The sequence below is a fragment of the Pleurodeles waltl genome, chromosome 10 (assembly GCF_031143425.1).
Source record: "Pleurodeles waltl isolate 20211129_DDA chromosome 10, aPleWal1.hap1.20221129, whole genome shotgun sequence".
NCBI lineage: Eukaryota > Metazoa > Chordata > Amphibia > Caudata > Salamandridae > Pleurodeles > Pleurodeles waltl.
In genome coordinates, this window is record NC_090449.1 from 984,490,631 (window position 1) to 984,514,017 (window position 23,387).

Here is a 23,387-nt window from a genome sequence, read left to right on the forward strand (position 1 = left end):
GTAGGGTTTCCCTGGGGGCCATTTTGGCCCCCAAGGAAACCATACAACAACTAAAAAAAATAGATCTATATATAGATCTATATTTATATATCTATGTAGATAGATATATCTATGTACATGGATATATCTATAGATATATCTATGTACATAGATATATATATATATATATAGAGGTAGATCTATATATACCAAAGAGATTTATAAAGTGTGCTACTCACCTGTGAGGGTCTCAAGGCGCTTGGGGGGGGGGGCGGGGGGAGGGAAAGGGGCTGGGAGGTTCACTGTTCGAAAAGCCAGGTTTTGAGGCCCTTCCTGAAAAGAAGTAGGTTTTGGGTCTTGCGAAGGTGGGTTGTGAGGGCGTTCCAGGTTTTGGATGCAAGGTAGGAGAAGGATCTGCCCCCGGTGGTGGTGTGTTTGATGCGGGGGACAGAGGCGAGAGAGAGGTCAGCTGAGCGGACGTTTCGTGTGGGGGTGTGGAAGGTGACTCTCGTTGAGGTAGGCAGGGCCTGTGTTGTGGAGTGATTTGTGTGCGAGGATGAGGATCTTGAAGGTGATCCTTTTGTCAATGGGGAGCCAGTGGAGGGATTTGAGGTGTGGAGAGATGTGTTCGTGTCGGCGGAGGTCGAGGATGAGTCGTGCTGCTGAGTTCTAGATGCTTGAGTTTTAGAGTGGTGCCGGCGTAGAGGGCGTTTCCGTAATCAAGCCTGCTGCTGATGTGTGCGTGAGTGACAGTTTTTCTGGTCTCTGTGGGGATCCATTTGAATGTTTTTCAGTATACGGAGTGTGTTGAAGCATGAGGAGGTGAGAGCGTTGATTTGTTGGGTCATCGAGAGGGAGGAGTCTAGGATGATGCTGAGGTTGCGTGCGTGGTTGGCGGGGGTGGGTGCAGGGCCTAGCGTGGTGGGCCACCATGAGGGGTCCCAGGTGTTTTTGTGTGGGCCAAAGAGGATTATTTCGGTTTTGCTTGAGTTGAGTTTCAGGTGATTGGCTGTCATATATATATCACTTTTGTCAATATGTGTGTGGTTTCCCTGGGGGGAAAAGGGTCCGACTTGTCTAGTGGCAGTTTTAGTGCCATAAAGAAGCGCAGAAGGTTTATATGCCTACTGCAAAGAGCAAATCTGTATTTTATGTAAATAGCTGAGTACATTAGCAAAGTCTATGGAGAGATGAAGGGCACTTTTGCTGGGTGGTAATGAGAGAATCCGAGGAGGAGGGAGTGGGAGCACCAATAATGATTGTTGGACTGGGCGCAGGAGGTGCTAAAGACTGTGACGAATGGTATGTGACAAGGTGTTTTTTGAGTGTCTTGAAAGTACGTGCTGATTGAGGGAAGAAGCGCAGGTAAGGTGGCCTCTACTGTTGCACGTATCTCACACACCATCGATTTTGTGACTGTCTACGTAGGCTAGTGTTTTAGAGCAACAGTTTAGCCAATAGCAGAGATGGCATCTTGATGGATGACTGCTGCCTACACTCGGGTTATAGAGGACCGCTCTGACATAGGATCAGAGACTGAGACATCAGATACTGAGACAGCATCTGAGGGATAGGACAATGGCGCAGACTCTGGGAGTGATTTTTCAGTCAGAGGAGTCCCATTCGATAACTCCTCTTCCAGTACATTATGAGGGAGGTGATGAGGACAGTCCTGCTGTCCCTTCGCAAGCTGTTTGTGCAACTGGGTAATAGTGGGTTAGGTCAACCCAGAGAGCAGGTGAATGCGGCGGCAAGCAGAGAGAGAGTGCTCTCTTGGGAGCTCCCCAATTTAGTTCAGCCCCAAATTCCACCACCCAAATCATATTGTGGAGACATCAAAATTATCCATGGCAAAACAAACTGGTTTTGTAAGGCAGGCACTTGTGTTTTTGGTCCTGGATTCGGCGGCCATATAGAGAAACACACTAAACCCAAACATTTCTGGAAACTAGACATTCGGGGGAGTCCACAGAGGTGTGACTTGTGTGGCTTCCCCAAAGTTTTCTTACCCAGAATACCCTGCAAAGCTGAAATGTTGAAAAAAAACTCAATTTTTTTCGCATTTCTGTCACACAAACTACAGGAATATGCTGGGATCCACAATATTCCTACCACCCAGTGACTCCTCACCTGTCCTGATAAAAACACTACCCCACTTGAGTGCCTACACCTAGTGTCTGTGTCAGGAATGGATCACCCCAGGGTCAACAGCTGCCTCACGTAAGGACCAACATTGACCGTTGTGTGATCTATTCCTGTCGCAGGCACCAGGCCTAACCACACAAGTGAGGTATCATTTTTATCGGGAGGCTTGGGGGAACGCTGGGTGGAAGGAAATTTGTGGCTCCTCTCAGATTCCAGAACTTTCTGTCACCGAAATGTGAGGAAAACTTGTTTTTTTAGCCACTTTTTGAGGTTTGCAAAGGATTCTGGGTAACAGAACCTGGTCCAAGCCCCGCAAGTCACCCCTCCTTGGATTCCCCTAGGTCTCTAGTTTTCAGAAATGCACAGGTTTGGTAGGTTTCCCTAGGTGCCGGCTGAGCTAGAGGCCAAAATCTACAGGTAGGCACTTTGCAAAAAACAGCTCTGTTTTCTGTGATGTGTCCACGTTGTGTTTTGGGGCATTTCCTGTCGCGGGCGCTAGGCCTACCCACACAAGTGAGGTATCATTTTTATCGGGAGACTTGGGGGGACGCTGGGTGGAAGGAAATTTGAGGCTCCTCTCAGATTCCAGAACTTTCTGTCACCGAAATGTGAGGAAAACTTGTTTTTTTAGCCACTTTTTGAGGTTTGCAAAGGATTCTGGGTAACAGAACCTGGTCCGAGCCCCGCAAGTCACCCCTCCTTGGATTCCCCTAGGTCTCTAGTTTTCAGAAATGCACAGGTTTGGTAGGTTTCCCTAGGTGCCGGCTGAGCTAGAGGCCAAAATCTACAGGTAGGCACTTTGCAAAAAACAGCTCTGTTTTCTGTGATGTGTCCACGTTGTGTTTTGGGGCATTTCCTGTCGCGGGCGCTAGGCCTACCCACACAAGTGAGGTATCATTTTTATCGGGAGACTTGGGGGGACGCTGGGTGGAAGGAAATTTGAGGCTCCTCTCAGATTCCAGAACTTTCTGTCACCGAAATGTGAGGAAAACTTGTTTTTTTAGCCACTTTTTGAGGTTTGCAAAGGATTCTGGGTAACAGAACCTGGTCCGAGCCCCGCGAGTCACCCCATCTTGGATTCCCCTAGGTCTCTAGTTTTCAGAAATGTACAGGTTTGGTAGGTTTCCCTAGGTGCTGGCTGAGCTAGAGGCCAAAATCTACAGGTAGGCACTTTGCAAAAAACAGCTCTGTTTTCTGTGATGTGTCCACGTTGTGTTTTGGGGCATTTCCTGTCGCGGGCGCTAGGCCTACCCACACAAGTGAGGTATCATTTTTATCGGGAGACTTGGGGGGACGCTGGGTGGAAGGAAATTTGAGGCTCCTCTCCGATTCCAGAACTTTCTGTCACCGAAATGTGAGGAAAACTTGTTTTTTTAGCCACTTTTTGAGGTTTGCAAAGGATTCTGGGTAACAGAACCTGGTCAGAGCCCCGCGAGTCACCCCATCTTGGATTCCCCTAGGTCTCTAGTTTTCAAAAATGTACAGGTTTGGTAGGTTTCCCTAGGTGCCGGCTGAGCTAGAGGCCAAAATCTACAGGTAGGCACTTTGCAAAAAACAGCTCTGTTTTCTGTGATGTGTCCACGTTGTGTTTTGGGGCATTTCCTGTCGCGGGCGCTAGGCCTACCCACACAAGTGAGGTATCATTTTTATCGGGAGACTTGGGGGAACGCTGGGTGGAAGGAAATTTGAGGCTCCTCTCCGATTCCAGAACTTTCTGTCACCGAAATGTGAGGAAAACTTGTTTTTTTAGCCACTTTTTGAGGTTTGCAAAGGATTCTGGGTAACAGAACCTGGTCAGAGCCCCGCGAGTCACCCCATCTTGGATTCCCCTAGGTCTCTAGTTTTCAAAAATGTACAGGTTTGGTAGGTTTCCCTAGGTGCCGGCTGAGCTAGAGGCCAAAATCTACAGGTAGGCACTTTGCAAAAAACAGCTCTGTTTTCTGTGATGTGTCCACGTTGTGTTTTGGGGCATTTCCTGTCGCGGGCGCTAGGCCTACCCACACAAGTGAGGTATCATTTTTATCGGGAGACTTGGGGGGACGCTGGGTGGAAGGAAATTTGAGGCTCCTCTCAGATTCCAGAACTTTCTGTCACCGAAATGTGAGGAAAACTTGTTTTTTTAGCCACTTTTTGAGGTTTGCAAAGGATTCTGGGTAACAGAACCTGGTCAGAGCCCCGCGAGTCACCCCATCTTGGATTCCCCTAGGTCTCTAGTTTTCAAAAATGTACAGGTTTGGTAGGTTTCCCTATGTGCCGGCTGAGCTAGAGGCCATAATCCACAGGTAGGCACTTTGCAAAAAAACAGCTCTGTATTTTGTGAAAAAATGGGATGTGTCCACGTTGTGTTTTGGAGCATTTCCTGTCGCGGGCGCTAGGCCTACCCACACAAGTGAGGTATCATTTTTTTCGGGAGACTTGGGGGAACATAGAATAGCAAAACAAGTGTTATTGCCCCTTATCTTTCTCTACATTTTTTCCTTCCAAATATAAGAGAGTGTGTAAAAAAGACGTCTATTTGAGAAATGCCCTGCAATTCACATGCTAGTATGGGCACCTCGGAATTCAAAGATGTGCAAATAACCACTGCTCCTCAAAACCTTATCTTGATCCCATTTTGGAAATGCAAAGGTTTTCTTGATACCTCTTTTTCACTCCTCATATTTCAGCAAATGAATTGCTGTATACCCAGTATAGAATGAAAACCAACTGCAGGGTGCACCTCATTTATTGGCTCTGGGTACCTAGGGTTCTTGATGAACCTATAAGCCCTTTATATCCCCGCAACCAGAAGAGTCCAGCAGACAAAACGGTATATTGCTTTCAGAAATCTGACATCGCAGGAAAAAGTTACAGAGTAAAACATAAAGAAAAATGGCTGTTGTTTTCAGCTCAATTTCAATATTTTTTTATTTCAGCTGTTATTTTCTGTAGGAAAACCTTGTAGGATCTACACAAATGACCCCTTGCTGAATTCAGAATTTTGTCTAGTTTTCAGAAATGTTTATCTTTCCGGGATCCAGCATTGGTTTCACACCCATTCCTGTCACTAACTGGAAGGAGGTTGAAAGCACCAAAAATAGTAAAAATGGGGTATGTCCCAGTAAAATGCCAAATTTGTGTTGGAAAATGTGGTTTTCTGATTCAAGTCTGCCCGTTCCTGAAAGGTGGGGAGATAGTGATTTCAGCACCAGAAACCCTTTGTTGATGGCATTTTCAGGGAAAAAACCACAAGCCTTCTTCGGCGGCCCTTTTTTCCCATTTTTTTGGAAAAAACTAAATTTTCACTGTATTTTGGCTATTTTCTTGGTCTCTTCCAGGGTAAACCACAAACTCTGGGTACCATTAGAATCCCTAGGATGTTGGAAAAAAAGGACGCAAATTTGGCGTGGTTAGCTTATGTGGACAAAAAGTTATGAAGCCCTAAGCGCGAACTACCCCAAATAGCCAAAAAAGGGCTCAGCACTGGGGGGGAAAAGGCCCAGCAGCTAAGGGGTTAAGATCTTAAAACTGTATTGAAAGAAAACTGCTATGAAACCCAAATCTACCATGTACATCTAATTGTTAAATCAACAGACAAAAGTCACCAAAGAACAACCTCATTGTATAAACACAGCATGCCTGGCATGCAAGAAGGATTACCCAACTGCTTCTCTGTCTGTTGTGTTTAAGAACAATAATAAGTCACCAATGAAATGTTTCCATTCGTCCAATATTTAATAGATATTGTGTGGTCATGCTTTGCATTTTGTTTGCATTTCAAAGAATACTGTGCATTGAACCATTCAATAACTATGGCATTGATTGATGTTTTTATTGTTTTATAGGTGCCCGGAAACATTTCGGCCGGACACAGTCAGGCCTTGTCTGCTTCCCTGCAGGAAGGATTGCATTGTGACACCCTACAGCGACTGGTCCCCATGCCCCACCTCATGTCAAGAAGGTAGGATAACTCCCTGCTTTTTTATAGTTATTCTTTCTTAGCTTTCCATTGACTTTTACTAAGCATTTGATTTACCAATAAATCCATTCACATGTTTTCTTTTTCTAAATATATTTAGTCAGCATATGAGACAAGCCAACCAACAGTGTAAAACATAAACACTCAAAGGTGACATCTTTCTTCCACATAAATAAGAGTGTACAATACACAAAAGAGAAGATGTTGAACTATAGTTATATATTAAAAGCAAGTTCATACAAGTACATTTTGGAAAAGCCTAGGCTATTACTGACAGGCCCATGGTAGGATCGATCTTAGTCCAGTGTGGTGTCATGCCCCATCCATCTGGCTCTTGAGTTGATTCTGAAGCGCAGTGAGGCATTTATACTGTGCGTGGTTAGGTCTATGAGGGTGGGAGGAAGGAGGACATGTCCCTCAGTAGTATGCTGGGGTAGCGAGTGAATGCTCAGCAAGGGAGATAACTGCTTCTATAGAGCAGGCAATGACTTAGGGGTTACTAGGGATCGCAGCTGTGACCCTTGGCTTGCCCTTTGCGACCCCTTGTAATATCTTTGTGACCCCTAGATTCAGTGGAGGCAAAATCAGTGCCGGGAACATAGTGGCAGCATACCCTTATGGACGCTAGTTGGGGCTATTTTATCTTTGTTTTCTTTCATTTTTTATTACACTAATAGTAAATAATGTTCAATTATGCACTATTAGTATAATATTGAATGGAGTACAATTAGCTGGACTATGGCCCTCCCTGGCAACTGAGGTAAGTAAAAAAAAGGCTTTGAAATGTGTGTTGTGTGCATGTTTGCAAATGTGAACTTTTACTTGAGAATGTGTGTGAATGTGTGTGTATGTTTAAGCATGATTGTTTGAGTGAAATTGAAGATCAAAGGGCATGTCAAGTCACTACTTGTACCCCTGGCATTTTGGTGAATTGACGTTCCTGAAAGCAGAACCTCACTAATCACTCTTCCTCTTTGGCCAGGTTGGCTGTTATGATAACCATTCGTGCACCTGATAAGCCAAAATAAAGTTGCCTTTGGAGCATATCAGGTCATCTGAGTATGTCGGCCTCTACATAGTTTCCACACTCAACGTTCAATGATGTCTTGTTGGCTGCCTTGTTCGCTTAGCAATGTTATCTTAGCGATGAAGGTGTAGCATACATAGAGCTGATGTCACAATTCCAGGTATGTGTGTGTCTTCTTACTGCATTGTCTTCAATAGGTATTAATCTATTGATGTTTAACAACTAAAACAATAATTAATCAATATTTTGACCAGTCACTTGGTACTGTTGTAATCTATATTTAAATGCTCCTGAAAGCTATGTTAGGATACTAGGGAATAGTGAGTCACATCCAGGAACTTTAAAAAACAAGAGGTTCAACTGTCTATAGTTATATGACTTTCAAGTGAAAAGCTTATAGCTGTAAAGGTAGATGTTTCAGTATGACCAGAAACATCTGTTGCTGCCTTTCAGCGCTATATTTCACTGCTTTCAGGATCAAAAGGGATCAATGAATTCTTACCAATGTTCAATACTCAGAAGAAACATTGCTTCACCACGGGGAGGAAATGTAAAGGACATCTCTCCTCTCTTACCCTGAGTTGCTAGGAGCTCCTCGTTCTAATCAAACACTTAGAATATCAATAGTTCATATCCATCTACAATCTGTAATAATTCATTTATTTGTTGAGTTTCAGTAGAGTTTAATTCCAACAATTTATATTTTGGAAATACAATTTTGTTCTCAAATTTAAAATAAAATGTTATACTGCAGCATAAAAATGGATTTGTGACAAACTGTGAATTAATTCCTCACAAAGGCAGTCATCATCAGGCAGAAAAAGCAACATTTAGTTACTAATTTATTTGTACTTATTTATCTATTTTGCTTTAAAAAGGTGGATGCTGTCTAGATGGGGAAGTGGGATCACAAAATGCAGCAAAACACCCCAGTGCTGAATTTTGCTCGAACATTATCATGTGTACAAAACATTTAATCCATCAATTGCAGGAGTTCATCCTCAAAGCAAATAATTTAATCCCTGCAACCCCTTAATGTTCCCATTAGACAACATGCAACAGATTGGAACAACTGATGCCTAATGACCGGTAGGAGGGAGCACTTTTAGCCTATCACTATGATGGTCTAGAAAATATCCTTCCTATCTTGAGCACTTGTCATTGTGTTACTGCCTTTCATCCTACAACCCTTGTCTTCATTTAGAAAGATGCAGTCAGAAATGGACCATGACACAAAGCAGCATATAGTATGAACTCTCTGTCTCTTTGCTTCAGTGATTTCAACCTCGTGGCCTTCAAGGGATTGGGGGACACATTTACAGAACACCACGGGGCTGGGTGCACATCCTGGTAACACAATCTTTTCCTCATCAGGGCAACACTGCACCCTCACCATAGACCCCTCAACGGTAACAGTTGTTTTCTCACACCTCATTTTAGAAATAACATCTCCTATGGTATGCAGTACCAAACAATAAGGATAGTTTCTCGACAAAGAACAGTGTGACCCCATGCCAGTTACGCAAACATTATGTGATGCACCCAGCTAACATTTTTACACAATCCACCATGTAGTGCCCTCACTCAAACCTCTCATATTGAGGACATAATGGTGCACATAACATGACAACTCTTCATAGATGTAACATTATAACATAGATGAACATCTAAGTAGCCACTGCAGTAAAACAAAAGAAGCTTAAATATTTATATGCAAGATGATTAAATAATTAGCATACAACAATTTCTCATCCGGTTATTGGTGACAAACCAGTTAATATTTCCAGAGAGTGATATCTAAAAGCCAACTACCTGAAAGATGTCTATTGTAGCCTCAAATGTGAGGCTAGCACAGTGTCAGTTATATGTGCTCACTGCCCCCCTCACCATATCCATATTTATGTACTCCAAATAATACTTTTCTATATAGTTCATCACATTCAAGAGGCTCCTGCTAAACAAAAACATTCTCAATAAAGCTCCTGGTGATTTGCCTTTCTAGGTCTCTGCTGTTGAAATGTTTAAACCATAATTACAGTAGTTGTCATTGCTATTGTCTTTGCCATTAAAAATCTTGATAGACAGCTGAGGCACTATTTTTGTTTCCGAACAGGAGCCTCTAAACTAAGCACTCCTTCTCATCTGCGATCTTATTTCTTTTCCTGACCCCCATTACAAATCTGCTAAGGTAATCACATAGGACCCAATTTACAAAGGTAGATATAAATGTGTACAACCTTATACTTTTTTGCTAGTCACCATTTCCAAGTGGACATACACACCTATGTATAGCTCTCCGCCCTTTAAACAAGTGGTTGGAGCCTCCTACAATAGAAATTACAAGTATGAAGTTACTAAAAGTACGTTTTTGCCTGTTGGTAGAGATCTCCTATCACTGGGATGAAAATCTACCAATGTGAACATTCAGGGACATTTCATAAAGTTTATTGTTTTCTAAAAAAAAATATTGGTATATTATGTATACTGTAAATGTAAAGTAATGTAATTATTTATCCTCAAATTAGAAAGTAGAACATCAAATGTTACAGAACATCAACTCATCAATATTCAATAGTAAAATAATTTAAATATATGAACTTAATTTACAAATAGTAATTTGTTGAATCAGTAAACATTTACATACCTTCACTATAATTTTGTATTGTAATTAATACTAATATTAAGTAAATGTGTTTAAAAGATACATATTGAATTAACTTAAAAACTTTAATATTGTCACCTAAAAACATAGTTGTATGTAATTTTAAATATCAAACTAATTTAAAGTATTTAGCATTAGTTTGTATGCAGTGTTATTTTACACCCTCCATTGTCTAGTATGAGAGTGTTTTGCAGTACCAATCGTTGGTCATGTGTCATTCTTAACGACCTCCAACATTTGAGCATTTTTTAATACCTTCAGGGCTGTAGGAACCTTGGAAGAGTATCTTGTAAATTTCAATTGTCTTAATCTTTTGTTGAGGTGGGTTTTGTATTTACGTGTAACTTCCAAACAACACCTTAAATTTCTTTATTAAGCTCCTTCTATTTAGCAGTACGTATACCCCAATTTCCCCCTGCTATCACTAGTCTCGCCCACATTTACTACTAACATGTATAGCTTCTTGTGCAGAGATCTCTGCAACCTTGGTAAAGATCTCCACAAAAAAAGATTGGCAAAGCAGAGGTCTGCAGGCATAGGCTTATGGACTACATTTTGTAGTACATAAGAGTGACTACAATAATACTACTTTACGTACTCCCAAATGCAGTTTGTAAATTAGGCCTGTCTTGTCCTACTCACAAACGAAATGTAAAAGTATGAGTGGAGAGTCAGGTTATCTGCCTGTATGTGTTTTTACATAATTGTTACTTCATGAATAATGCAAGAAGTATGCCTGGAAGACTAAGGACCTATAATGAGTTTGGCGGACGGAAACCCCCCGTCCAAACTCCCATTGGGGTGATTGCCACCATGCTGGCTACCTCCCTGCCAGCCACATTAAGACTTTCCCGCTGGGATGACTGGCAGAAACCAAGGTTTCTTCTGGTCAGCCCAGCAGGAAAGTGGCAGCAGCATTGTCACCAGCTCACAATCCACCAGGCAGCAATGCTGCCTCCTGCAGGGGCCACAGCACCCTTGTAATGCGCACTGTCTCCACAGCAGACAGTGCACATTACAAAAGTGCTTGGCAGGGGGACTCCTGCACTTCCCATGTCACAGGCATGGGCAGTGCAGGGACCCCCCTCTGACCCCTGAACCTGTTCTCCGCCAGCCTTTTCATGACAGTGAAACTGTTCATGGCGGTACATGAAAAGGCTGGCAGAGCGCCAGGTTGTAATCAGCATGGCAGCACTGAGTTCAGCGCCACCCTGGCTGATTCCAACCTGCACCTTCATCAGCCCATCAGGATCTCCAAACCCAGCAGAGACGGAGGTACGTTGTTGGGGCTGCCCGCCAACCTGCTAATGTGGCGGTTGGGTCGGACAGACACTGTGAGTGTGGCGGTCCGAGGACTGCCACACTCGTAATTAAGCCCTAAGCCTAGGACAGGTTTCCATGTTTATTTCTAAGAATGTATTAAATGTCTGAGAATTCTGAGAATGTCTGTGAATGACTTGTGACTTTTCATAATGGCTCTTTGTCCCCTGGCACCTCCTGTGCAGGTGCATTTATTCTTATTAAGTTTTCAGTATAACATTTTGCAGTGGAAAAAGCCCTTCCCCTACACACCCAGTAAGACAGCCGAGTATCCTTCTCCTTTCATTCGTGAAGAAAAGGTACTCTATTGCTCTAGACTTGGATAGAATAAGCGTTTTGTACATCAAACTAAATTGAAGGAGGGACTGGTACCAAGAGAACCCAGATAATACTATGTTCAATGTAGCATGTGAGACAAACTATGTAGGGACTTAAGGCAAATGTGTGCTCAAGGCATTATTGAACAGGTCAATGCCACAGTGTAGTTGCCACCAATAGTATTTTCTAGAAAATCCTCAGGTGAGATAATATTATGCATAAATCTGCAGAGTTTAAACAGGGCAATATGGGTTGAGCCTTACCAGTTACCACAAATTGAGGACATAATTGGAATGGCTGCAGGACCAAGTTATTTTTCCAGTAAGGCTTAATGTCAACCTACCATCAAGTGTTGCTGGATGACAGTTTGAGACATGTACCTGCTTTTATAACATCTGATGGTACATACCAGTTTAAAAGATTTTCTTTGGACATTGCTTGTGCACCATCATATTTGTAGGGATTATGAGTAGTTTATGCAAAGGGATAAAAATGTTGTAGTATTCTGTTGTTAAATATTGGTATAGAGTGCTAAATAGGCTGAACACAATAGAAGTGGAAGAGCAGTTTTGTAGCTTTTGAGTAAGGCTGAAATGACTTCAGGAAAGACAAGTGTGTAACTGAGGTTGAAGAAGTCAAGTAATTTGTTGTGTTTGTCAAGGGTGTTAAGCCAAAATTGAACTGGATTGCAGAGAATCAGGTATAGGCTATTCTTCAAAACAGGGAACAGTTGTCTTTGTTTTACGCTATGTGTTAATTTTATTCTTGCCTTATGGAGAATTTTTCTAACATAACATAGTGTGTTAGGCCACGATTGAACAATGGAGGAGAATTTGTAAGTAAAAATAAATGCCAACATTCCACCTGCACTGGAACCTTATGTGGATTCTAAGGAGAACACAGTTTAGATTTAGGCAAAAGTAGTACACTCTACGTAAGGAGCAGCACTTGGGGTCAGGACTCACAGTTTGAAACTGGTCTTCTGGGCTCTTGCAGCTTTTATGCCCCTGTAGCCAAAAAGAGGTCAGCAAACCAAACTTTGAAGGTGTAAGAAAGTACCATCTTGCCTGGCATGTTACCCCCATTTTTCACTGTATATATGTTGTTTTAGTTGTATGTGTCACTGGGACCCTGGTAACCCAGGGCCCCAGTGCTCATAAGTGTGCCTGAATGTGTTACCTGTGTAGTGACTAACTGTCTCACTGAGGCTCTGCTAATCAGAACCTCAGTGGTTATGCTCTCTCATTTCTTTCCAAATTGTCACTAACAGGCTAGTGACCCTTTTTACCAATTTACATTGGCTTACTGGAACACCCTTATAATTCCCTAGTATATGGTACTGAGGTACCCAGGGTATTGGGGTTCCAGGAGATCCCTATGGGCTGCAGCATTTCTTTTGCCACCCATAGGGAGCTCTGACAATTCTTACACAGGCCTGCCACTGCAGCCTGAGTGAAATAACGTCCACGTTATTTCACAGCCATTTTACACTGCACTTAAGTAACTTATAAGTCACCTATATGTCTAACCTTTACCTGGTAAAGGTTAGGTGCAAAGTTACTTAGTGTGTGGGCACCCTGGCACTAGCCAAGGTGCCCCCACATTGTTCAGAGCCAATTCCCTGAACTTTGTGAGTGCGGGGACACCATTACACGCGTGCACTACATATAGGTCACTACCTATATGTAGCTTCACAATGGTAACTCCGAATATGGCCATGTAACATGTCTATGATCATGGAATTGCCCCCTCTATGCCATCCTAGCATAGTTGGCACAATCCCATGATCCCAGTGGTCTGTAGCACAGACCCTGGTACTGCCAAACTGCCCTTCCTGGGGTTTCACTGCAGCTGCTGCTGCTGCCAACCCCTCAGACAGGCATCTGCCCTCCTGGGGTCCAGCCAGGCCTGGCCCAGGATGGCAGAACAAAGAACTTCCTCTGAGAGAGGGTGTGACACCCTCTCCCTTTGGAAAATGGTGTGAAGGCAGGGGAGGAGTAGCCTCCCCCAGCCTCTGGAAATGCTTTCTTGGGCACAGATGTGCCCAATTCTGCATAAGCCAGTCCACACCGGTTCAGGGACCCCTTAGCCCCTGCTCTGGCGCGAAACTGGACAAAGGAAAGGGGAGTGACCACTCCCCTGACCTGCACCTCCCCTGGGAGGTGTCCAGAGCTCCTCCAGTGTGCTCCAGACCTCTGCCATCTTGGAAACAGAGGTGCTGCTGGCACACTGGACTGCTCTGAGTGGCCAGTGCCACCAGGTGACGTCAGAGACTCCTGCTGATAGGCTCCTTCAGGTGTTAGTAGCCTATCCTCTCTCCTAGGTAGCCAAACCCTCTTTTCTGGCTATTTAGGGTCTCTGTCTCTGGGGAAACTTTAGATAACGAATGCAAGAGCTCATCCGAGTTCCTCTGCATCTCTCTCTTCACCTTCTGATAAGGAATCGACTGCTGACCGCGCTGGAAGCCTGCAAACCTGCAACATAGTAGCAAAGACGACTACTGCAACTCTGTAAGGCATTTCTTTGTCCTGGGTCAAGGTGGAAGCAGGTCCAGCCTTCAAGATTCTCCTCACCGGCCTCAAAAGCAGGTGCAGTCCTTCTGTCTTCCACATGTCCATATTGTTCTGATGAGGGTGCACTGGGGTGCCACATTTATGCTTGGCACCAGCCTGTAGGTTAGGGTGACTCCTATCTGTTCTCTAACCAGTGGAAAAAGTTCTCAGCGGTAACCCTACCCACTTTTGCAGCAGTTCTTTTCCCTACTGCAAACAAGCCCACAGTGGCGCTCTCTGCCTAAATCCAACATGGCAGGACCTGTCCTTCCCTTTGCAGAGCTTCTGTGTATACCCCAGAGGTCAAATGAGCAATCCCTCTCCTTTGGCCACTCGAAATGTGGTCTAGGGGTAGCCCCTCTTCCACTGAGATTGGTGCCTGGCTGATGAGGGGGCAAAGGATGGGGCAGGCCCAAGGGTTAGCTACTTCTCTCTGTGGCATGATTGGCCCCATTGAAGTTAATTAAGTTCCTAGATACTGTTCAGATGGTCATTCTGTCTGAGTAACAGAACTCCACCCCGAGCCCAAAGTCTTTGTCTCAGCTCTGGGATAGAGTTCACACCTCATCAACGGGCTTTTCATTTCCGGGTTGACAGTTGAAAGCTTATTCAGATGGGCTTCATGAGGATTTAGGCAGGTAAAGGGTGTCCTTTAAAAGTAACATTTATATACTATTTAGTATAACTTTGACTTCACCATTGAATTGGGTTTAGTAATAAGTATTTTAAAAAGTCCAATGTTAACTTTGTATGGGTTTCCAAGTGAAGATAGCATTATTTAATTGCAGTATTATATCCCAGTGCTTTTCAATGAAACTGCTACACCAGCTACAGTGAAAATAGCTTGTGGGGACTTTGCACTGTAAAAAATGTTGTACATTAATCTCTCACATTTCCTACTTTTAAATATTATCCACCCTGCCTTAAGGCCTACTTAGAGGTTACTAATTAATATTTAAAAGGATTTAGGCCTGCCAAAAGGGGTTATTTCGACAGGTCAAGCTAGCAGTTTTAAAATTGCACAAAAAAGCTACAGCAGTAGGACTGTAGTCATGTTTTGCACTGTTACGCCAGTGGTGGCACAATACCTTCTCCAGTACATTAATGACATTAACTGACATATATACACTTGGTACCATATACTAATGAAGTACACAAAAGTTAAATATGCCACTTAGGAGTATGACCAATTTCAACATGTTTTACGGGTCAGAGCACAGGCACTGGAGTCTAGTTAGCAGAGTTCTAATGCACAGTCAAAAAATACAGCAGCATCAGTCAAAAAATAGACATTTTCGTAGAAAAAGAAGTCACAAACATGATGGTGTGCTGATCCAAGCCTGCCGCCATCCCTATAACGGCCTCCAGCCTAGTGAGATGCAGTTTGCAAAATCCCTGATTAAAATTCATAAGGTAAGCTGGATTGCAAACCATTACAATTCGGAATTTTAAGAAACAGACTTTTGGAACACAGGTTGGTTCTTCGGAAAATGTGACCAGTAAATAGGACAGCTGGTCTGTAATAATATTGCACACTGGAGTAACTTTTTATTTCATTGCCTCACTCTTTTGTATGGCGCCTTTTACAACCTCATTCAAACAGCATTTGAGAAGACAATATCCATTACATTTCAATAGCACTGGGATGAATTAAATCGATATTCTTCAATTCTCTACAGGTCGTGCCTTGGTGAAGAAACAATCACGCAATCGTGTCATCATACAGCTCCCATCGTATGGGGGACGTGACTGCCCCGACACACTGTATGAGGAGAAGGAATGTGAAACTGTCCCCGTCTGCAACAACTACAGGCAAGTCGCTTTGGGGAGGGTAAACCGAGCTGTGTTTGTCAGTAAATCTCCTTGGACTCACCGTGCACCCCAGGATCGCACCTCATACAAGGCTAGGAAAGGATTAAGAGTTAATATATTCAGAAAACGATACAATTTGTGGCTGGCTTCTCGACAGACCTGCCTTCGGGTGGCAAAGTTCACCGACTATACGAGCGGTATATTTTTAATGTGACAGATGTGCCTTTCATAGGTAGACATATAAAATGCATGGCACCAGTTCAATACTGTTGGCGACATTTCTCGGGAGCCTGCTTGTTATATCTCACATATGTTTTAATTACCCCTGTTGAGATTTGCGAGTGTTCTTGCCAGGTAGCTCCAGCTGACTGCAATCTTATTTTAGATGTGATTGTGATAGCAAGTATCTCATCATTGCTCCTTTTTAATTGGAAATCAATAGCATTCCCATCACAGAAAAGACACCTATTTTGCATGAACAGAAAGATTATCGTGCAAAGACGATTCAAGGACACATTTCGTAGGACTCCCATTCACTGAAACCCACGGATGCTGATAAGCTATTTCTGTGCCAGCGTAAGGATATTGGGAGAGCAGTTTGAGCGCCCACGTACAACAATAAAATGGAAGAATGAGATATGGATCATTGTTTGCCTCAAACAGAATATCACTGTTCCAGGAAATTGGTTTTATAACTGGATAACAATGTCCGCCTAATTTATGCCTGAAATATGAGAAAATAACCCGCAGAGGCGGAACAGTGAAAAAACAAGAAATGTAGTTTCTTATTAAATAGATGAAATATATTGCTTTTTCACCAAATAAATCGATCATTTCAGTAGATTTGTAATTTTTAAAGTGACACATTGCGAGGCTCAAATATCTGTGGCCATAAAATGAGTAAACATTATCATGAGGTATTACACAGTTCTTGTTGCTGTATCGTGAGACTGCTCCGCAAGAAAGAAGATACGTTTCCAAAGATGTAACATATCCTTATTACAAAGACACCCATCGCACTAACAACAATAACAGTAGAGCAACCCTGTGCTTCACCGTGCTAAGATGGTGGGTGGTGTTAAAGTTTAGCGGGAGTCCAAGACCTTGTGTCACAGTGATACGTTCCGGGTGATTGAATGGTACATTTAGGACGGCAAGTCCCCTGAAGTCATTAACCTGCAAGATGATCTACATACTGCATATACAAAATGTCATATGGAGATAAAGGTTAGATGCATTTTTCATTTCTGCCGCTCTTGGTTCTCGACACCACTGCCTTTTTAGATCTTGTTTACCAGACTGCACAAGTTGTCTTGTTGCAAAATACATATTGTAAACTTACAGAGGGCTTACAGCCAGCCCATTTCTTCCCATTGGCTGATTTTATCATCGCCCTCATATGCATGCTTCTTATTCAGTGGCTTGCTTTCCTGTTCTTGTGTTTGTCCCTCCCCTGAAGTGGTCCTATTTACTATTCTTTTGATTGGATGATATATGCATCCTCTGTACTTTTAGGGAACTACTTTTTTCTTTTCAGTAAAGCACTCCATTAGAGTGCATGTGTGTTCCAGCTCTGTCCCTTTTGTGCTTCTGCCCTGACAAATACCAGCCCCTTAAATTGAGTTTCTCTCTCTCTCCCTCATGTGCTACTTGTTCTCTCTTGTGTCCTTCTCCCTCCAAACTACCCCGCCAATGCTCTGTGTTGTTCTCACCATTATGTGTGTCCCCCCATCCCGCCGTTGCTCTCTCTCTATCTTGCTCTTTCTCGTGTTCTGTTTTTCCCCTCCTTTCACCTGCTCATCTGTTCCCCCATGATCCCTAAAGGCCTTTTTGAGTTTTATTTTGCAATGTTGTGATACAAAACATGTGTCTGCCATCTTGCATCAGGAAATACAAAAAAGGGAAATGGCGCTAACTTCATTCTGTATGCACATGTATTTGTGGAGACACATGCATGTGACTACAGAGAGATGTGACCGGCAATAACAGTTGTGTCTTGGTGCCTTTTCTAGGCAATGCTGTGCAACACACGATTTCAAACTGCAGGGGTAAAACCAGTAGGCCCAAATGTGGCTTTGCCAGTGCTTATTATCTTTCTCCTCACTCACCACCATCTGTTTATTACTGTTTCCTGTATGTGCTGTATGTGCTCTACTCATCTCCAGGTACTTCCTTCCTGTCTTTCTCTGTACCCATTACCCATGTTGGTTTATTTTTATCTGTGCTTTATAAGCACTCCCTCCCCATCTGCTCCTCATCCCTGTACCTTTGCCTGTTTCTTGTCTATATTACCTTCCTTATCCACTCCCTATGTGTGAACACCTTTCAGTTTTCCACACACTACCTCTTACTGGGTCCCCTGTTCCTTCCATCTCACTGCCAACACCCCATATTTGTGTCCCATTCCTAGCACAGCTTCCCTTGTCTCTGTGTCCCTTTCCCCATCCATAGGTCCATCCTTCTCCCCTTTAATCATCATTATATGGTGGACTGTGCAATGGAGAAACAAAGATGCGGATATAAATGAAAGAATGGTTCTGTCTTATTACTAATAGACACCATGATTGTAACTTGAGTAACTTGAGTGTGCTGGTACCATAAAAAACAAATGAAGGTAAGATCTGCATCAATACACCTTACCAAAACTAATAGTAATATGTTTTTCCTGAAAATCTACCCCAAGTGGGGTTCGAACTTTACCGTAAATGGCTCCGTGCTTCTATCTTCTTCTTCAGGAGAAGAAACTACTGATATAGAACCTTTAAAAATCCAATATTGGTTTTGACTCCCCTGACATTCCATGTAATACTATTACAATGGATCTTACTCCATTGTGTCCTGGCACTTTTCTTCCATTACTTATTCAACCTAAGATCCTACCGCCTCATACAAAATTGTTTTCTAATTAGGAATATTTCTTTTTTTGCATAGTTCATAAAATATATCTGCTTTGACTTTGTGTTTAAATTGATAGTTGCACTCAGACAGATACATTGTATCCTGAACTTTACTCACCATTCTTGTGAATTCACTCAAGCATCCAGGATGAATTCCCTGGAGTGGATACTTACCAAAGTCACATCTCTAAATTAGAAGGTGGGTCTTCCAATGAGCACTTAAGGCACACAGTTTGCAAAACAGAATGGCATGCAATATGGTGTCTTTTAATCTCATGTAAGATGTGGGAAAGTAGTGCAAAGCTTAACAAAAGAGAGGGACGTGTGAGCAAGCCTAGTTTCAGTGCAGCATTGCCATTGAATCCACATTACATATAACTGTCCTGGCAGGAGTTGTGTGTTAACCGCATCATTTCTAATGAAAACATCTGATGATTCTGATAGTGTGCTATATGCTTTGTGAATGAGAAGTAACAAAACAACAATGGATGGCAGCCCTCTTATAAGCTTGACTGTATGCTTTCAAAACTTGCAAAACAAATTGGATATCATGGCTGGGAGAGATGCAGAGGTATGCTTGTCTCCCATTGTTTCCTTAGTGTTTTACCTTCACATTTTCCAAGGTATCACACTGATTGTGTCGCATTCTGAATGTTTGCATGTCATTGAGTGCTGGACCATATAAGGGCGGCATTTCGAACCTGGGGCACATTTGATGGCAGTGTGGATATGTTCATATGCCGATACTGAAGCGTAATGGGACGGATTGGATCTTTTATTTTCAACAACTATCGCTTTGTCAAAGGAGGCCTTAGCAATTACTTGGCTTCTGCAGTTAAATGTATGTCAGATGTGTTTATTCCACTACACTCGCTGAAGAGTTACGTATTCTAATTGGTGTGTATATTGGGGGTGATGATGTGACATCTTCACTTCGAACTTGAGTTCTTGATATGTTCTGTGCAGAAGACTTTACCATCTGTTTGCTCGATAAATGCCAGTCTGCTTTTGATTCATATAACTATTTGGTGAGGCTCATCTGTTTACATCCTGAATTAACTCCATTGTTTGGTTAGCCCTTGAAATCTTCAGTTAGATATAATTGGAAATTTGCAAAAGTCTTTCTAAATATGTGATGTAATGTATAACCCATATCATCATTTAATGTATTGTGTCCCCTCATCACTTATGCTGTTGCCTAGTAATGTTACATTGTGCTATGTGTGAAAACATTTATCTTCAGCACCTGCACTGATGTTAACTTCTCACCAAAGCATGTGGAAAAGCTTGAGGAAGCACCATTTCCACAAAATGTTATAATTTAAATGTACATTGGGTTACTATAGCACATACCAGGCCAGTGGCCTTATTACAGAAAGTGCCCCAGGGAAACAATGGGCATGTGCAACTACTTTGTGCACTCCTGGGGCACTTTGGTATTACAGAAGAGGCCCCAGACGTTTGGGCAGCCCCTTCTGTAATACAGATAGCACTGGTGCACATGTAGCCTCAGCGCTATCTCACGAGGGTCCATGTTATGGACGTGGGTGCAGAGGCATAGATGTCTTAGGAAGCGCACTGAAAGTGTGCCACAAAAAGGTGGCGTACTAACAGCAGCTCACAAGGGGAAAAAGGGGGTCCCATGAAACCCCCAGTATCCCCTTGGAGGAGGGTGCAGTCACTCACTGCACCTGCCCACAACGGAATCTCTCTCCCCTCTTGAAACCACAGGTGGGTTGCTGCCTGCACAGTGAAACATGGAGCAGCTTTGCAGAAGTATTTCACTTGAATGTGCCGCCACAGATCAGCACAAGTTTACTGCTGCGCCTGAGGACAGCACATTCACCATAATAGGGCGCACCTGTTTGAATGTGCACTGTGGCACAAACAGGGAAAGAGTGCCCCATTTATAATAGGGTCTCAGGTATAGTAACAACAACCAATTTGTGTTGTTGCTACATATTTAGAGAGAAAATACTGCTTTCGAGATGCTAAGTATTTATATTTGCAAATCTGCTGTTTCATAAAATATTGAAACTTTCTAAAAAACAACTTTCACAATTTATGCTCAAAATACATCTACCACAAAAGACAAAGAAAAAATGTGATCCACATGCAAAAGGCATTCCTGTGTGCAACATATAACATTTTTCTCATTCACCACTTTCAATATATCCAGCAGAATGCAAACCATCTCCTGGAGGGCATACTTTGATTGTACAATTTCTTTTTTTTTTTACAACCTATTTATAGAAGATTCATGATACGTTTGCTAGCCCGGTAAATCCATCAGTAATCCTACAATACTTTACAAAGCTGTGTGATTTACCGGGAAATCAAATAAATGAGAACAATTGTATTAAATCCAAACCTGCAGCCGAGCTGTCAGAATGATGACCCAGGAAGATTGGAAATAGGTCAGTGCATGTCAGGTTAATAAAAACTAGGTCGCTTTGGAAGCCCCTCTGATACCAATGTTACAGGCTCACTAGCTCTGGGCATCGCTTGCTGGCACAGTGTAGCATATTCTACTGAAGATGGGGAGCTTCAGATATAAAACCAGTATGTGAAGAATTTTGTAGAAGGGGCATATTTGTTTCGATGTGATGGTGGTCAGTAGTGATTTCCGGGCACAGGAGGCATTGACAATGGCAGTTGGTCTTCATTTGGCAACCTTGTGTGATGGTTACATGAAAACAAATTGAATCATGTTTCACAGCATAGTCCACAAAAAGTTAAAAGGATGGGAGAAAATAAAAACTTGTAGTATCTTAAACATAGTGGCCATGCTCATAACAAAAAAAATGTTAAATTACAAAAAAATGAACCATTGCATACAATGTTGATAGACAGTACGGGAGCGTCCTCGCCAGAAGGTGTTTTTAAAATAGATACAGAGATCAAAAGAAAAGGTACTATTGGCTTTGAATGATTGAATACTGAATACTGAACCTATAGTCAAAGCTACACGAGTGACAAAAAAGGATAATGTTAGAAATGGGGTCTTTGGTTGGCAGTCAGTTTACCCCCTGTCCAAGCAAGGACCCTCACTCTAGTCAGAAGAGAATTGCCTTCAGCTAACCCCTGCTTACCCCCTTGGTAGCTTAAGGCTATGGAGCAGTAGGCTTAACTTCAGAGTGCTAGGTGTGAAGTATTTGTACCAACATACACAGTAACTTAGTGAAAACACTACAAAATGACACAACACAGGTTTAGAAAAATAGAGAATATTTATCTAAACAAAACAAGACCAAAACAACAAAAACCAACAATACACAAGTCAAGTTATCAATTAAAAAGCAAAAAGAGTCTTCATGTAGTTTTAAACACACACTAACACCGTTAGCGTGAAAATGTACCTTGGGTGCGTCAAAAATAGCCCCGCACGGGCGAGTGTGTGTCAAAAAGGGCTTGCGATGAGTCTATTTCACTCACGAGCGAGACCTTGAGCCGTCTATCCTTTTGTCGGGTCCGGACACGTAATTTCTTCTCTCCGCAGGAGAGCGATGCGTCGATACTGTCAGCACTCTCGTGGCCGGGCAGGCCTTGCGTTGTTTTTACACGCCCAGCGGTACTTGCGTCGGAAATCCAGCCCCACGATGATCCGTAAACCACACACGGTGGGTTGCGATCTCACCAGCCTCCGTCAGCGATGCTGCACGTCATTTCTCCAGCACCGTGTGTCTATTCTTCGGTCACGTTGCAGACGAGCATCGATTTTCAGCCGCAAAGCCAGCGTCAATTTTACAGCTGCAAATCGGACTTGCGTTGATCTTTTTCCTGCATGGCGTTCTGTGCATGGATTTCTTCCTCTTAGGATGCCAGCTTCTCCTTTCCGGGTCCCAGGAACTGGATGGGCACCACTTCAAAGGGTAGGAGTCTCTCCAGAGACTCCAGGTGCTGGCAAAGAGAATTCTTTGCTGTCCCTGAGACTTCAAACAACAGGAGACAAGCTCTAAATCAAGCCCTTGGAGATGTTCACAAGATGGAAGCACACACAGTCCAGTCTTTGCCCTCTTACTCTGGCAGAAGCAGCAACTGCAGGATAGCTCCACAAAGCACAGTCACAGGCAAGGCAGCTCTTCTTCCTCATCTCTTCAGCTCTACTCCAGACAGAGTTTCCTCTTGGTTTCCATAAGTGTTCTAAAATCTGCGGTTTTGGGTGCCCTTCTTATACCCAATTTCTCCTTTGAAGTAGGCCTACTTCAAAGTAAAGTCTCTTTTGAATGTGAAATCCTGCCTTGCCCAGGCCAAGCCCCAGACACTCACCAGGGGGTTGGAGACTGCATTTTGTGAGGACAGGCACAGCCCTTTCAGGTGTAAGTGACCAATTCTCCCCTCCCTCCTAGCACAGATGGCTCACCAGGAAATGCAGACTACACCCCAGCTCCCTTTGTGTCACTGTCTAGTGTGAGGTGCAACCAGCCCAACTGTCAAACTGACCCAGACAGGGAATCCACAAACAGGCAGTCACAGAAATGGCATAAGCAAGAAAATACTCACTTTCTAAAAGTGGCATTTTCAAACATACAATCTCGAAATCAACTTTACTAAAAGATGTATTTTTAAATGTGAGCTCAGAGACCCCAAACTCTACATTTCCATCCGCCCCCAAAGGGAATCTACACTTTAATCAGATTTAAAGGTAGCCCCCATGTTAACCTATGAGAGGGACACACCTTGCAACAGTGAAAAACTAATATAGCAATATTTCACT

At 42.9% G+C, this 23,387-nt stretch overlaps 1 protein-coding gene across 1 annotated transcript in view; it reads left to right on the forward strand.

Moving 5' to 3' along the window:
- THSD7A (thrombospondin type 1 domain containing 7A) overlaps positions 1–23,387 on the forward strand; it is a 934,571-nt gene that overhangs the window by 639,833 nt on the left and 271,351 nt on the right. The window contains exons 9-10 of the mRNA XM_069211831.1: positions 5,949–6,064; positions 15,641–15,773. Coding sequence (XP_069067932.1) covers positions 5,949–6,064; positions 15,641–15,773 — 249 coding nt within the window. The remainder of the gene's footprint in view (positions 1–5,948; positions 6,065–15,640; positions 15,774–23,387) is intronic.